This window comes from Triturus cristatus, chromosome 1_1 (assembly GCF_964204655.1).
Source record: "Triturus cristatus chromosome 1_1, aTriCri1.1, whole genome shotgun sequence".
NCBI classification, from domain to species: Eukaryota; Metazoa; Chordata; class Amphibia; order Caudata; family Salamandridae; genus Triturus; species Triturus cristatus.
In genome coordinates this window covers 772,637,244-772,654,694 of record NC_140579.1, presented here as the reverse complement: position 1 = coordinate 772,654,694, position 17,451 = coordinate 772,637,244, and the positions used below count along the sequence as shown (strand labels likewise).

Below are 17,451 nucleotides of genomic sequence, written 5' to 3'. Positions count from 1 at the left end.
TGGGTGGCTGTTAGGGGGCAGTGGGCTTGTGGTGCGCCCTTTTTGCCCCCTTGGTGAGTACCGCGTAGCGGGCTCCTTTTTTCTCCTTGCTGTTTTGGGGATGTGTTGGCTGGCTCTCCTTCTGGGTGCTGCTTGGATTGGGGGTTGGGACTCCTGTTGATGCGGGGGGTGCCTGGGGACCCATGCATGCGGTGCAGGCGCTCTTCGGCTGGGCTGCTTCACCGCTTCTGCACCCGAGTCTCCTCTGGCCGTCCTTCCTGTGTGCGCCTCTTCTTGTCTGTGGGCGAGGTTGTGGCGTGTGGCTGGGGCTACCGGCTTCCGTGCCTGTGCCTGCTGGTTTGCCCTTGGCATCCTCTCCGCATCCTGTGTTTCCAAACTTGATCCCATGTGTGCTGTACCTCATGTTTGGGTCATTGCATTGGTCATTTTCAGCTGGGTTACGCTTCACTTGCGGTGTCGTGTGCTGCTGTTTGTGGTTTGGCTGGTTCGGGGATTGGGCTGTTTGACAGGGTCTGCGCTGCAGCCTACGTTCCTGTGGCTTTGGTGCCCGCGCTTGTGGTTTCACTTTCTGCTGCGGTATCTCTGTTCCTTTTCGCCTGGGTTTTCCGGGTTCGGTTGGCTTCTGCTTTCCGTGGGATTCGCTTGCAGCCCTGGGTGGTGTCTCTTCCTTGTGCCCTCTTTGGGTGTTTGGGTTGCTGCCTGCTTGGCCTTCTGGTCGATGCCGCTCTGTGTGCCTGGGCCTCTGGGTGGTGCCGGGGTTTGTACCCGGGGCCTCCTGCTTGCGTTTCTTGCCCCCTTTTCTTTGCGCTGGGCTCCGCTGGTCTCCCTGGGCCTTCCCGTCTGGGTTTCTTGCTTCCTTTCGGGTGCTGTTGGATCCAGTTGTCCTCAGGTCTCTTCCGGTGCTGGTGGTTTCCTGTCTCTGCTGGCTCCTGTTCCTGCATGCTGGCCCTCTGTACTTTGCTGGTTGCGTGTGATGTGGGTCTGCTTGCTGTCTCGGTCCGGGGCCCTTGGTGTCTCCGGCCTGGTTCTCTGCCTCCTGTGCCCCCTGCTCCTGGGGTCTTGGCAGTCCTTCGGCTTCTTCTGCTGCCTACGGCGTTGGCTCCCGTGCCTTCGCTGTTCTGTCTTGGGCCATGGATTACCCTGGGTCGCTTCCTTTTTTTGGGGGTTTTGCCTAGGGGGGGGGGGGGGGTGGGGGGGGGGAGTCCTTCGGGGCTTCCTCCGTGGGTTGTGTGTTCCCTAGCCTTTTGGTTTCTCGCTTGCTCGGCGCTTGTTGGCGTCTGGGCTGGGGGGTCGGACCTTGTGGGTCCCCTTGGTGCTTGCTGCCTGGCGGCTTCTTGCTTGCATGTGCTGGGCTGCGGCCTTGGCTTCTGTTGCGCCTGCTGCCCGCCCTGTGGTTTGGCCGGGTCAGCTCTGGTTCCTCCCTGGGATGGTGTCTGCTTGCTGGGCTGTGGCTCGCTTTGGGCGGTCTCTCCCGGGGTTTGTTGACTTCTTCTTGTGACCTCTTTGCTCTGTCTTTTGGGCCTCCGGCTGTCCTGCCTTGCGGGCTTCTGTTGTCCCTGGTCAGTCCTGGTGGGTGCCTGGTTTGGGGTATGGCTGGACTGGTGCCTTGCTGTTCTTGGGCTTCCTTTGGCTGCTTGCGGCTCTTCCGCCCATTGGTTCCTGCTCTTCTGTGGGTTTGGGCCTGGTGCGTGCCTGTCTGCGGGCCTGCCTGGCTGCGTTTTTTTGCTGTGGGGTGCTTCTTGTGTCCTTCCGGGTGCTTTTGCTTGCCCCTTGCTCTTGCCCTTTGCTTGCGGTGTCTGCCTTCCGTGGGTTTGCTGGGTCCTCCCCCTGGTTTTCCGGGGGTTCTGTTGTGTCCTTTCTCAGATTCTGGTGGACCCTTGACCTTGTTGGCCTGTTGGCTCTGGGGCAGTGCTGGTCGGGACCCTGGTGGCTTCTGGCTGGTGTTGGGTGTTGGCTTGTCTTCTCGCCTGCCGCTCCTTTTGCCTCCTGTGGTGGCTGGGTGTCGTTGGTCTTCCTTGGCCTCTGCCATGGGTGGCCCCTTGTTCTTCGGGTGCCCGGCTCCTGTGCCATGCCCTGCCTGCTGTGCCCCTCCCCTGCTTGTGTTTGTTGGGTGTCGGCCTCCCCTGGTGCGTGGGCTGCTTTGTTGCTTCCCGCTCCTCTCGTTCCACTTTCGGGTTGCGGTGGGCTTGCCTAGGGTCTGGGGCTCTGTTTTTTTCCCCTTGGGGGCCTGTCGTTGGACTCCCACGCAGGCTGTTTGCGGCCTGTGGCGTCTGTGACCCTTGCTCTCTTGTTGGCTATGGGGTGTACCTTCTCCCCTTGTTTGGGTCCGTTCCTGCTCCCCTGTCTGGTGGTGCGCCTTTGGCTTCTCTGGGCTCCTCTCCTTTTGGTGCCGGGGTTGTTCCGGTGTGCTCTTGGGTCCTGGGCTCTGCTTCTGTTGGGTTTGCCCTTGCGGTCCCTGTGTTTGGCCTCCCATTCGCATGTGCGTTTGGGTTGCTGGTACGCCTCTGGGCTTGGTTGTGTCTGGCTTTGTGCTGTTGGGCCCTTGTTTGCTTGGGGTCCTCTTTTGGTCCCTGCTTGGGTCCTTTCCTGGGCGCTCCTTCTCTTGGGCTTTGTTGCGGTCCTGGGCTGGTCTTCGGTCCTTTCCTGTGCCGTTCATTTCGGCTGGCTGTGGCCCTGGGTCCGTGGTGTGGGCTGCTGGGCTCCCTCCCTCTGCTTCTTCGCTCTCTGGATGGCCTGGCTGTGATTGGATGCGGTGCCTTTCCCTGTGCCCCTTCTTGGTTGGGGGGTTCTTTTTGCCTCTCCTTTCGGGTCCTGATGGTGCTGTGTTGTGTGCCTCCTGGCTGGTTCACCTGCTGGTTTTCTGGCTGGCTTCTTGGGGGTTGGGCTGTTGGCCTCCTTGTTGGTCTTTCCTATTTTGCCCTTCTGCCTCTTGGGATTCGCCTTCGGTGGTTCCTTGGTGTCCTCCTTTCTGCTCCTGCCAGTTGGTCTGCTCTTGGTTGGTGTTGTTTCCTCCTTTACGGTTCGGGGGTGTTGGTTTCCCCGGTTCCTTGTTAGGCCTCTGTTGTTGTCTCTTTGATGCCCTGGTTTTTTGCCGGGTCTGCTTCGGGTTGGGCTTCTTTGCTCTCCCTGGCCTCCATTGGGTGGGTTGCTGGGCTTCTTGTCCCGGTGTCTCCTGCTTTGGGGGTGTGCCTCGGGCCTGGCCTTTTCTTGTCCCCCGGGTTCCTTTCCCGGTGGGGTGGCCTTTTGGTTCATGCGGCTCCTCGTTGTCTCGGCTGGGGTTGGCCGTTGGTCGGTCCTGCCCTGTGGCCTGGTCCTTTTGTGGGTTTCTGGCCTCCAGGTTCCCTGTTGCTGCTGTTGTCGTTGGGGAGGGGGGGGGGCTTGCTTGGGTTCCCTGACCCTTCTCTTTCCTGGCTGTTCCTCTGGGTGGTTTCCTGTTTTCTTGTCTGATTCTGCCCTCTTTCGTCTTTGCGGTTCTGCTGTTGGCTTCCCCTGGCGTGTTGGGGTGGTTTGGTGGTTGGCCGTGTCTTACCTTGTTTTGTTCCTTCCTGGGCCTTTGGCCCTGCCGCCCTGTGCGGTCTGTTCTCCTCTGCTCTTGGCCGTTGGGCTGGGTTGGCCTGTTTGGTTCCTGGTTGGGTGGCTGCCTGGTGGTGCCTAGTTCTGTGGGCTTCTCCCTTGGGGGGTCTCTCCCTGGTCAGTTGCCCTTTTCTGGCTCCGTTTCCCCGTTGGGGTACGCCCCCTTCCCCTGGCCTTCCTTTCGTCGTTTCTGGGGGGGGGGGCCTGGTTTTGGCCCCTCTGGTTGCTCCCTTGGGGCTTGGTTCTGTGTGTGTGGCCCCTTCTGGCTTACCTGGGGGGGATTCTTGTGTTTTTTCTCTGGTCGTCCCCTGCTGGATTTGGGGTGTCGGCTCTGTCAGCCTGGTAGGGGGCATGCTTGGTTGTGTGCTCCTGCCTGCGTTTTTTCTCCTTCTTGTGGGCTCCTTTTGCTCCTGTATGGTGCCCTTGGCGTTGGTGGGGTTCCGGAAGGTCGGTTTCTCTGCTTTGGTATTCTCCACTTGTTAAGGAATGGGACGAGGACAGGAGGGACCTGGGCGTAATGTCCTATTACTTACCGGTAATCTTCATTACTCCTGGTCCCGTTGTCCTTGTCCCATTCCTTACATTCCTCCCTCCCTCCCTGGCGGCCGGCCTTCCGGTTGTTGGCTTGGTGTTTTCAGGCTGCATGCTGGGATGGTACCGCTCATGTACTCCCAGTGGGAGGGGGTGGGTTGGGTATCCCAGCATGCTCCTTTTCTTCTGTTGTGGAGATGGTCATCTCCACTTGTTAAGGAATGGGACGAGGACAACGGGACCAGGAGTAATGAAGATTACCGGTAAGTAATAGGACATTCCTTCACACTCCTTGCTCCTTATTTTTGAAAGAAGCAATCAATAAGGTCTTCCCTTATTCTCTGTTTTCAGAAAACTACTTACTGGTGGAACAATTGCTGCGTGAGTGTAACTTTATAGCACCTTTGTAGATACCCAGTTGTTTTCACCTTGTACTGTACTATTTGTTGTTTATTGCTTTGTAAATCCCCTGGATAAAGACACTATAATGTATCAATAGATATGCCAATGAGTACATTTGTTTTTGACAGACAGTAATATTACAATGAAGAGAAATGTCATCAGTGTTGGGGTTATTGGGAAGGCAGAACTTTGCTGTTTGCTGCAAATTAAACTCAAAGTTTTAAACATATCAGAGACACCTACGTCCAAACTTATCCTAAAAACAAAGGAAATCACGAACTATTGGTGGCTGAAAATTGTGATTATAAAATTTAATAGAAGTGATTTATAGTTAACCCTTGATAAGTCAGTAACTGAATACTGCAGGCAGGAGAACGCATAGTTGAACCTCACTAAAGAAGGCCTTTCAGCATCTGCTGTGGACCTTGTCGGTTACCACTTCAATCCAGGCATCTTCTTTCTTGACCTTCTAGCAACCAAACTGTGAACAAGAGCTATATCCTGGTTAATTGAGAATGTTCCGTTTTCCCTGTGACTCCTTTAAGCATGGAAAACCTAAGTTAAATAAGCTGTAAATGTAGTGATATATAAATGGCTTACTCACATTGCAGCAACCATAACGCTCTTGAAATTGCTCCTTGTGCATATAACCAAACCTCTTTACACAAACTGTAAACTTGCACCTGTCATGTAACCAGAAACTGCTATCAGCATCCTTCTTTCATACAGGCCTACACTGCAACCACTTCCTCACAACGTAAGCTGGAATACAACTATTTTTAAATATTGACCTGTAGATTCCTCGATGTTTTTCGTGGATGACAATTTCCTCTTTCCTTCTCTGTTGTTATTTGCACATTACCACTGCTTTAGCGGATTTGAGTGGTTCAAAGCTAGCATTAACCGAGTAAGTGCTATTTGGGTTGGTAACTCTTGGTCGTACACCAACATAAGTTAATCCTTGACACATCTTTGGAGTTCGAATAATGTTTGATTATGTACTCTAGCCCCTGCGGCAGTCCTTCCCTCTACAACATGGCGGCGTCAAAATCAGACATTGCTTGTTTTCTGTGGGTTAAATGTTTGATTTGGCACATTTCGTTTCCCAGTTATATTTGTCTAAAAAAAAAGTGCTGTTTACAAAGGTCCGTGGCGGCTGTTGTGTTAAAATAGTGCCTACTGACTAGGGCACTGGAGTGAAATGGTGCTCATCAATGTGACATTTTCGGGTGTTGCTCCCTCGAATGAAAACACAGCATCGGCAAATAAACCATAACGAGGAAACCAATGCACGGTTGTTAAGAAAATCATGTCAACTAACAGCACCCGAGGAACCACCAGGACGACGTGCTTGTTGCTGTTGCTACTATACAATGAGATCCCAAAATGTTAGTGCTGGTCCTGATCCCTTCCTGAGCAACAGAGGGAGTGTTCGGATTAGGGAATACTTGTATTCATTCTCTATAACCCTTATTTTTGTACACACACAAAGGATCTTCTTCTGTCAGCATTAACAATGGCAAAACTAATAATAGCAGAAGCTGTGGTAGGCCAGGCATGGGCAGCTCATGGTGAGATGGACTGAACTAATTTTCTTTTGTGATGTTTTATTATAGTTGCTGCACATAGGGGTGGATATCACACTTACGCCCTTTGATGATATATTAAGACTGAAAGTAGAAAGTATAACACATGCACAACTCCAATGAAGACACATCTCTGTAGACATAACACTCCCCGGTCAAACTAAAGACACTTAATTCAATAGGCAAAAGCCATCCCAAAATAACATAATCTGAATGGCGAAGAGGTTTTCCTCCCTCCATCATCCATTCAGTCCTCGGTTTTCTCTAGTTAGTGTTGTACGAAAGTGGAATGTCATACATTTTATTTAAATGGCCTTTTCAATGATTTTTCAATATAGATTATCCCTGCAAGTCCAAAATGCTTTCCTGAAATGGGATCCAAAAGTTGCAAACATGCCAGCTATTCATTTCCCTTCTCTACCCGCCCCCTAAATGCTATTTTCAGACAGGCTCACTGACATCCAGAAATCTTCTCATCAAGAGCAATAAAGAAACACTACATATCATCTTTTAAAATTTGTCTTAGCCTTCACTTCGTATTTTCTTGCTTATACTGTAGTGATAAAAGCAATTTGGGGAATACGAAATGACTTGCAAAGAGGAAAATACTCGGAAATAAATAATGTGATTGATGTTTCCCATCATGTAAATAAAAAAAAACTCCAACTTGAGACGTGGAGATTTTGTCTGTCCATTGAATTTGCTTTGAGAAAAAAGCCTCAAGGAATGCAACACATTGTTGTCGCAAGCCCCAAATCCACACCTCGTCGTTCCACGTCTCTTGAGCTGCAGGTCGAATCCAAATATTCGTTTTTTAATTTCTTTCTGTGGGAATGAATTATTCATGTTCCATATATGTCTTCGATTTATTGCAATAATTTTGGCACCTCCACCTGCAAAGAGAGAGAAAGGTGTTCAATTTGTTATCACGGTCAACGTAGTGATCAGGAAATGCACTCACACCATTACCTCAATAGAGCAAAGACCATAGTGAATGATCATTCAGACGATCACATTACAACTTCTAAATTTACAATAAAGTCGATATCAAAGATGGGATGGGAACAGTGGGAAAAGTGGTCAGCATCCTAGAACTGGCCTCAGGTTTCATAGGTCAGAGCTGTACATAAAGGGCGTGGTTGAGGCTAGTTTCTTCTTGTTTTGGATATGTGGGACTCGTGATGAGAACGCTTTAGTCTGCAGTTATGGCCAGACTGAGGTCTGGCTGAAGTAAGAGGTTTCGGAGAAAGTACATCTAGTCAGTGGCTGTGTTGTATCAGAATGCTTGCTCTTGTATATTTTCTTTATGGCAAACAGAGGATTCCTTACTTGTCATTTTCTCTGGTTTACTACGGTTTCGGATGTACGAGTGGATTTGTAATACCTTAAAAAGAATATATTTCAACCTATAATAATCCAGGGTAGATACCTGGATTTAAACTGTACTTTTACTTGCACTTTTATAAACATAATTTACTTTCATGCTATCACATAAGCTTCTAGACCTTTTTTCCTCTTCCACAGCACAGATTGTGTATTTTAGGAGCAATAGTCATGTAACTGTGGTAGGTGATTTCAATATTCACTTTCAAAGAAATGTCTTCCTTACCACCTAAACATTGTTTTTCTTTCTCGTTTCATTTGAGGATATACAATCGATTATTAGTCCTCCTTTCTGATCTCACTTACAAAGTAACAATCCATTAGTAAGTTGACCAAAAGCAGGTAATACAGGTATAGTGATTGAAAGCAGGGGGCTGGACTAGGTAGGCGAGACACATGGAAAAACTTGCAATGTTAGCGGACTATGACTAGCTCTCAGGGCTAGATTGGCACAGGTACCTTGAGCCCATGTATATCGAAAGGTTGCATTGAGAGAGTGACACACAAAGTCCATCTTATCCCATGATTTTTTTTACATAGTATTTATCCTTGTAAAAACTGTACCAGTCCCTGAAACACTGGAGTGCATTTTGAATTTTTCTCTAAAAGTTGCCTTTAAATCACTCTTTCATCTTTTAGCCAATAAGTCTGTATATTTGTCCTGCAAGCCAAATCATTTGGCAGATTAATTCATGTGGATAATTCCTGTACTGTATGTCCATTGGGTCGGACTAGTGTGTGGCACTCACTCTATCAATGCAGTATAGGGCTCATTTTAAAACGTTTTCCAAAGTTACTTTTGGTCTCAAATGTAGTCCTGTTATTTGACAATTACTTTAGCTAGTGCCCTGCTGTCTAAACTGAGGGTAGAGAAAGTGATTCATAGATGGAGCATTTAATTGTAGGGTCGGTGAAATTCTGTAGCCATTTTTTAAAAGACTGCCATAATCTCCATGGAAGATAAGAAAAAATCCCATCCCAGAGCATTAGTGTTAAATTCACAAAATGTGTAGCTGCAGGAGGTCAGAAGTCTCTCTATAACATGTGATGGCCAGTGTATTATGATCCACGTGTGGCAGCCTTAAAAGTTTTGGTCAATCCTGTAATCCATCTTTGATGATATTACTCATCGTTTTCTCAGTTTCTGATCAAAGCTAGGGCATCTACAAAATGATCTGTTTGATGCACTAAGCGCTTTACTCTGCTATCACAGATTATCTTGCTCAGAAGTTAACTATCTCAGAGGGCATACATTATCTTAGAAGTTCTTTGAGAGGTGCCAGTCTTCAAAAGAAAATATATATATTGTAGCCATTCCTATTACTATAGAGCTCTTAAAGAATACAGTTATCTCACCACGCTACCAGACTAATGCTTCTTACTTTGTTTTATAAGAACCTGAACTTCAAAAGAACACTATAGCCTCCCCCCCCCCACATGTGGATCACACATAGACAATCCAACCATGTTGCTTGTAATACACATCCACAATCCACTCCCATCCTCTACCCACATCGATCACATGACTAATTAGTGAACTCAAAATGCCAACTAAAACTAGATACTAAATTTATGCTACATCAATGGTTTGTGATACATGCCAATAAGTGTGAAGACTTCCCATCCTCCAGCCTAGCATTTGGAAAAAGCTAGTCCTGCAGGCTTACAGAAGGGTGCCTCAAAATAAGAGACCTCCTCAATATCTGGCAAGCACAACATTTGAGAGCACTCAATCAATGGCCACAGTAATGAGCTTAATTGTGCTGTGCAAATAGCACATCAACTAGGAAGTGTCATCAGCATAACACAAAGAAGGTCAGCATGCAAACCAATCCGTTTACATCATGGATCTCCTTGAGTCTCTGAGGAAGAGTCTATGGTCATGCCTGAAGATTGCTTTCCATGTATTTCCTTCTTTTTCCAATACACTGCTTCAATAACTTGGAGATCTGCTGTAGAGCAGTGAACAAATAGGATTTGGCTTTTTAGGACACACATTGCTGGGTGAGTAGAGTATTTCATATGGGGTGTTGTGTGCTCTTGGTTTCTTATTACCATCACCAAAAACCCACCTGGCCTATGCACCGCAGCAAGGGTGAAGTCTGGGTAGAATTACAGTTTACTCAACTAATGTTGCCCCTTGCCTCGTGTGAGGTGTGAACTGCTGTGTATACAGCACTTCATGTCTGCATCCGAGCAACTGTAATGCATTTCAGTCAGATGGAAGGAGTGAGAGATTGCTTACCATTATTCATTTGATGTAGCATACTTCATTGGTAAAGGGCATTTTGGATTTTATATTTTATTTGGCTTAGGTGATTGGAGTGGGGGTTTATGTAGCTTTTGGTTTGTGGAGAACTCCCCAGATTGCTCTAGTTGTTACTACTATCGGTGTGTGAAATTCAAGCATAGTTCCACAAAATTAAGGTCAATTACACAAAATTCAAATCTGCCAATTAGCTATATATTTTAGCAAAATCAAATAAAAAAATGGAGTGCTTATTGAGTCCTAAGAAGTTAATTTGAATGTTCAAACTTAAGTTGATGTTGAAGCATTTATTGAATGCCTTATATCTGCTTCTTAGCGATCCAATAAAGCAGGAGCCATGCAATTGTATTTCAATCCCAAATTTTATTTTATTTATTCTTCCAGTAATCATCAGACCAGCCAACGGGTTTTGTTCCCAAAATCAGCCCTGACTTTATCAGGGCTGATATACATATAATTACAATACTATATGTAATATATTAAATGGGTAATATACATATAAGTATAAATACCCAAAAAATTAGAAAACCAAATAATCATAAGACATCAGACATACAAATAATTCACCAGATTGTCATTACAAATTAGCCATAAAACACATCATGGCCCCCTTCACCTACCAAGAACTAGACCAAAAACAAGGAAAATCAAAAATACATCTCACGTAAAACATTTCACACTTTTCATCATTGACCAGTTAAACCATATTCCTACTCGTCAATTGTTACTCATATTATACAATATATATCATATCCATTCCCTGGGCATATGGACCAAATGTACCCATCGATTCACCAATAACATTGTATGCTTGATATTTGTTACCTGCTCATTGAGACCTAAATGATTTCTCACATTTATAACATTTTATTTCTAAAAGTCATAGTATTTCGTACTTTGCTAAAAAGATTTTTTTACATAGTTTCCTCCTTACTGAAATACCCTAATTAAATTAACAATTACCATCCCAAAAGATCTTCTAAATAACATCTTAATTTATGCAAATGCATACCCCCTCATCATAATTAATGGAAGCAAATATACATCAGGTCACCCCACTCACTTTTATTAAGTTTATCCGATGAATCATCGTACAAATCGTTCATCAAATAAAAATCATATTTCCTGTTCCTCAGTGGGACCTATGAGAATAGAATAGCAACAAGGTCTACTATCAAATGGCTACTTTCAATATTATAGCTAATATATCTCCAGCTACTATATATCAGAAGACCTAGCATTCTAGTGAAGAAAAATATTTTTTTTACTTTTATCCGTTAATGCAAGCAAGTATCCATGCCTCGATCTCTAATTATTGAAAAAAAATTACAAAAAAAAAGACTGGTGTCCCTACAAATGCTCGTTTGTAAACGGCATGATGAGTTATCAGCCAGAGCACCATTCCCAAAGCCAATCTCCACTGACCTGTGCATGTTACAAAGACGGATGTGATAATCTTTCCACGCAGAGGCTTCTTGTGTACCTTTCAATATCCCCAATCCCAATTTAAGTGAAAGACTGACCACTCTTCTTGCTCCAAAATTCAAACTACCCCATCAGCCCACTTCTTATAATCATCCAGTGGAAAACTATCTCCCTGTTTAGACTCTAGAGGAAACCATGGAATTAAAGAATCCAATTGGATGAAAAATCTTCCATTGACTAAGCAACAGTATGTCAAAATATAGTTTAAAAAAAAAAAACATTAGCCAATTGGCTGCAATCTACTTTCACTCCAAAGAAACTAACGTCATCAGGTCATAGACGTGAAATCAAGAAAAAGGGGCATAACGTTACAATCTAAAGCCGACCACAAAGGTAACCATCAACTTGATATTGTGATTGGATATGGCATCATTCAATTAGAAGAATCCAAATGTTAATGCTGACTTACGGGCCTGTCACCCCCTTAAAACAACCAGATGGGAAACCATCAGAGGTGCGACCTGATTGATTAGCATGTCATTCAATGAAAAAAAGACCCTAAAAGTTAGCATTGACGTTTCTGCACCTGTTCCCCGATTAACTAGGGGACATTCGCTTACATTGATAAAACTTCACTTATTATCCATGACACCACCAACATCATAGCATACTAAATATTCTGCCACAAAAAGATAATATTCACCCAATGTGCGGACATATTCACATCAATAAGTTATCCTCAATTTGCATCGTACTTTACAGCATTAAGGTCAGGGCCGGACTGGGAACAAAGCAGCCCTGGCAAATTTTGCCAGACCAGCCCCCGTCCGGCGCGTCACGAGCGAGCGCGTCCGACCGCCACCAGGAGGGGAGGGGGGGGGGGCGAGGGTTCTCCCCCAAGAAAATTTTGGAAAACGACAGACCAAAATGGTGAATTTTACAGCACATTTTTCATTACATATTCAAATTGTATCAACTTTCAAAGCACAGTAAATAGTAGATGATGACCTTAAAGAACATCAGGACGAGGGAGGGAGAGAGAGGGGGAGAGAGTGACAGAGCGATAGGGGGACAGGTATAGAGAGAGATTGAGAGGGATAAATAGAGAGCGCGTGAGGGAGCCAGAGAGAGGGAGAGAGCGAGAGAGAGAGCGCTAGAGAGAGAGAGAGAGAGAGCGCGAGAGCGATCACACTGTTCCCTTTTCTGTCCGCATTTGTCTTTTCTTCTTACTTTCATCTCTCTTCCACCTTGATTTTCGCTTTTTGTTTCACTCTCGGTCCCTTCTCTTTGTCTCTGACCCTTTTGTACTTGCCTTTTTGTGGTTTCTTCCTCTGAATGTAGATGAAACTTGCAATCAAAATAAACTGATGATGAGATCTTTTCATGCTGTCCAGGGACAGTGCTACGAAATATAAGAGGTGGGCCTTCCAAAACATAGTTCTTTCTTGTGTTTTAGGTTTTCAATATTCCAGGAATGCCGGCATTAAAAATGCATTCATATGACAGGGAAATATAAAGCTGCTATAAAAACGAATAAGGCGCTCTAGACCATACAGATGTTTTCATACACTGGAATCGGCACAACCGTGGGCTCACAAACACCAGCTAGTGCGTTATTGTGCGATGGGTGTATCCGGTGGGGCCTCCCATAAGCTTGGAGCCACCTTTTATAAGATATGTAATGCACCTGTGATAATAGGAAATTGAGGTCACGTCTGCATCACAGAGAAGTCCTGGTTGAACACAACGGCGAGCACACGCGCCAAGCCCAGATCTTGCGTTACTACTCTTGCGAGAGGCGTTTTGGAGATTAATTAGTGGCAATGTGGTAATAGCAGGACTCCCCCCCACTGGGAAACCAGACCCAGTGTCGCAAGGACAGAATGTGGTCGCACAAGCCTCTTTCTTCCCCACTGGCTGAACTACTGAGGCAAATCACGTTTATGTGGCTTCTGAGTTTAATTGTTGAACATTAAAGAATGTATAATTTGCGACCACAACACACAGCAGCCATTTTTGCATTTTTAATACAACCATTCCGATTTTGAGAGGAGTAATCTAAACATCTAAACATTTTTTAATTGGGCCTGTGATTTACTTTCGGAGGCCCCGGCCGCCCCCCCCCCCCCCCATCCCCCTGCATTCCCGAGAGGCTGAGGCAGCAATCACAGTAGCCTTCTCATTCTCTGCATGATCGGCTCTCCAAACAAAGTCACTGCTAGCCACACTCAAGTAGGCTCCCCACCCCGACTGGCTCCACTTTAGCCACCTATGGGGCAACATGCATGCCAGACAGAGCACGTCCCAATATTGACAGCAGGCAACACTTACCCGAAAAGGTCCATAGTCATAGAGACGTTTTAAGGTTATGGGCATGAGATAAATGCACATCCACCGAGTCTGAAATGAAACACATTACACAGTCTGTGCTTATCCCAACACCAGCCAAGGATCCAGCCTTCCTGGACCAAACTTGGACGCCTCCGAGTCAGCATTTCAAAACTTGTTGTAAACTGCAGCAGATCCAAAGTAACAGACAACTTTTTTTACATCACGTTTGTCAGCCTCACTTTCCTTTGATCCTCAAAGTGCAAAACAAATGTGTGATCATACAATTACCTCCGGTTTTTAGTCAAAAATAAGTAGATTTCACTGTTAGGAGCAGTGCTTTAAATGGGCCGGTACTCACCGGTACTGAGTACCGGCACTTCAGAATTTTCTGGCCCTCAGTACCGGCACTTCTCATCCGCCAGGGAAAGTACCGGTACCCTAGTAGATGGCACAGCAGGCTCCGGTTATTTATCTCCTCTAGCACAGGGCAGATGCCGCTCTGCTTCTCAGGAGCTTGTAAGAGCGCCAAGTCTCATGCTGAGTCCCTGCTGGAGATTCCAGCAGCGCCCATGTGAATGGCCTGAGCCTGCAGAGGGCTTACCGTGCGTCACGCTGTGACTAACAGTGCAGGGTCTAGACAGACCCTTCACTGTCGATCATGTGCCCGAGGACTATTCTGCTGTAAGTGCTTTAGCCTCACCCCGCCCCTCTCCATCAGGTGTGTAAATGGGTTGGGACGGGCAGTCAGTCAGGATATTGATTGCACTGGCCATTGTAAAGCAGTGACAGCCCAACAAAATCCTCTGCCTTCGCCAAAGCCGGTTTTCTTTTCATCTTTTTGTCCAGGACAGGAGCTGCTTCTCTTTGTGGACGGAAGGAGTAGGGATGAATGTAAAGACGTGAGGTGGTTGAGTTTTGAAATCATGATTCGTCTCAGAAATTGTATTTTAACACACAAGTCAAATATGGTGCATTTCTTAACTTTAATTTTCCAGACGGCAAATTTAGGGGATGAGTGCAGCATGGAGGGGTGAACAGGAGACAAGTACGGAAAAACCAGGGAGAAAATGTAAGACTTGTGGAGAGTAAGCAGAAGAGGAGCAGAACTAGTGAGAAGTTTATAGGCTGGGTGAAGATTAGAGGCAAGTGGAGATAAAAGGGAGAGAATCAGGACACTCAGATTTTAGAGGGAATGTGGAGAGAGAGTGTGTGCATGTGTGTGCACGCTTGAGAGCATATAGTATTGTGCCACATAACAGCGTGGCATTAAGAAGCAGCAAATATTACAGAACGATAAACTGTTAACATATCATTCTTTTTGGGTTTCATTTTGTGTAATGAGTTAACCTGTTTTGGTTACATAAACACATTTCTCATGTGTTTTTCATAGTTGCTGCAACTGATATAGAAGTCATTATGTATCGTCATATGTTGCCCTAAGCCCCGCCCACTCACCACGCCTCTAGCTCATATTAATGAGTACTTGCACTTATTTTTTCCCATTTAAAGCACTGGTTAGGAGATATCACTAAGGCACATGATTGATATGGCAATTTCAATGGACACCATGGGGTCAGGTTTACAGGGTGCACCGCTGGGTACAGTTGTACTACAATGATGGCCTTTCTGGCTCTAGGGTCAAGAAACCCTGCCGACTGGTCATCATGACCTGGGTTTTAAATGGGCCGGTACTCGTCGTTATGGAATTCCAGCATTTCTCAGTTTTCTCTCCTGGAGGACTGGAGCTTCTCCTTAGACAGGGAGAATACCGGTGCTCACAGGGTTCCAGCAGCAGTGCAAGCGCTCCTCCTGGGCCTTGATTATACAGTAGGTCACTTGTTTGGCAAACCGAGAGCAAGCTCTGGTGCGCAATCACACGCTGCCAACCTTACCAATCAGTTAATTTATTGTGTGCGGCCAGCGAGTTCCCTGTTCAATTGTAAACGAGATAGGGAAATGTATGACTGGAGAGAAGACATTGCAAAAGTATTGTAATGGCACAGAAACACGATTTTGTTCGTGTAAAAACAGAAACAAATAGCTAAGAAATTCCGAGCCACCAGTCGCCAATGAGATGGAAGGAAGGTACAGTGATGCAGAAGCAGGAGGCAGTGAGAGGTAAAGATGGGGAAAAGAGACAAAAGAACCCCTATAAATTCAAGAGGAAGAGAATTAAGAAAAGCAACTGAGCGTAGGTAGAGAGAAAAAAAAAAGAAAAAAAAAGGGGGAAGAGACTGAATAGGGGAGAGTAAGACAGACTTGGCAAAGGAGAGAAAGGGAGACAAAAATATGAAGAGATACAAACAGGTGTAAGTTTTGAGGGACAGAAAGGAGGAGTTGACATGGGAAAGGTTTAGACATGGGGTATGGATAAAAGGAAAGCAGTAAGATTAAATGCCCATGAAAAAGGTTTCATGCGTAGCTCTGCCAGTGATTTACCACAATAAAGTGTGTCTGCATCTCACTGAATAGTTTCTCAAACTAAGATCAAAAATAGCTCGGTGCAGCCTACAAATTTCATGCCCAATCCCTTAAAAGTTACAGCAACTGCTGATCACTAATATTAATCAAACCCATGCCTAGGCTGTGATTAAAGTAGGAGAACGGAAAAAGCAGCCAGCCAGCCTGTTGCATTAGCTTAGTTAAATTCTCCTACTTTAATAGCGGCCTGGCCGCCCGCACCATGCGCACCACCAAATCAAAAATTGTAACCATGATGATGATTGATTCATCATCATAATTACACATTTTGATTTGTTACCTGCACCCGCGAAGGTCCCGTGAGAGGCTAAGCTGAGCGCACAACTCAGGCTGAGCCCGAGTTGTGCGCTCAGCTCAGGAATGGGTAGCTCAGTGAAGGTTAAACAAGGCGCTAGCAGGCGAGAGGCCTCAGCATGTACACAGAGGACAGAGCTGTGCATACACGGTAATGGAATCTCCAGACCACCACCCGTCACCACCACTGCACGAGGCGCGACGCCCGCCTACTGTTTGTGCCACCTACCATGATGAATCAATGTCATATTAATTGATTTGGTGCCAGAAAAACGTTACGTACTCACCTGCTGTTGGTGGGCAGTCTGCAGACACAGGGGGGCTACGTCGGCGCGCTAGCCTAGGATAGAATAATTAAATTATGGCCGCCCAAGATCAAGAAGTGCGGACCTCTGCTCGTCGTCACTCCTGATGCTGCAGGCAGTCGTTTAAATCGCGCATGAGGGGATGACATCAGCTGCACCCTAGAGAGGCGCGCAGACGCGGCGGAGGAGGAGTCAGTGCATCATTCTGCGTGCTGCGCAGAGGCACCTCCTCCTCCTGAAAGTTCGGTTCCACTTGCACACTGCACGGGTCAATCAGGCTTGCTGCTATTTTCCCTGCAGCTGCACTCAGAGAGCGGACTCGGTCGGAGTAGTAGTCTTGCTTTTGCTGGGAACTTGGAAGTCTGACAGGAATAGAAGTGTCTAAGGATTACAATCATAAAGGCCGCAAAATCAGATAGACTACTACACATATGTCAACAAATCAGTACTGAAAATATCAAGGACAAAAAAAACCTACAGAAAGTAATGCATTACATTTTTAACAATCGGCCTCATCGCTATAACCCTAAGCTTATTAAGTCACCCTACTTCTGTTTGATGGAGTTTCAAGATCAAGTCCATTACCCCAACCCTCCCCCCCCCGCTCCCAAGACGGAATCTTTTTCTATTCTTTATATGCCATGGAATTTAAATTCTGTTGCTGTTGGGTGACTTTTCTTAATATGTTCTACTGGAGGGGATTTAGCATCTTGATGCCTCACTGCCCTCCTATGTTCTAGTATCCTGGTCTTCAATGTTCTCTTGGTGCTGCCTACATAGATTTTAAAACATTTTCGTTCAAACTGGTCAACAATGAATTGCGTCAAATTTGATGTGTTGGGTGAGATTTATTTTTTTATGTTATTTGTTT

The 17,451-nt window shown here is 46.0% G+C and overlaps 1 protein-coding gene across 4 annotated transcripts in view; it reads right to left on the bottom strand.

Annotated features, from left to right (window-relative positions):
- Positions 1–6,096: 6,096 nt before the first annotated feature.
- Positions 6,097–17,451, bottom strand: part of LMOD1 (leiomodin 1) — a 329,884-nt gene continuing 318,529 nt past the window's right edge. For all 4 annotated transcript variants that reach the window (XM_085650088.1, XM_085650105.1, XM_085650113.1 and 1 more), the window contains one exon: positions 6,097–6,985. In XM_085650088.1, coding sequence (XP_085506214.1) covers positions 6,959–6,985 — 27 coding nt within the window. In that variant the 3' untranslated portion in view covers positions 6,097–6,958. The remainder of the gene's footprint in view (positions 6,986–17,451) is intronic.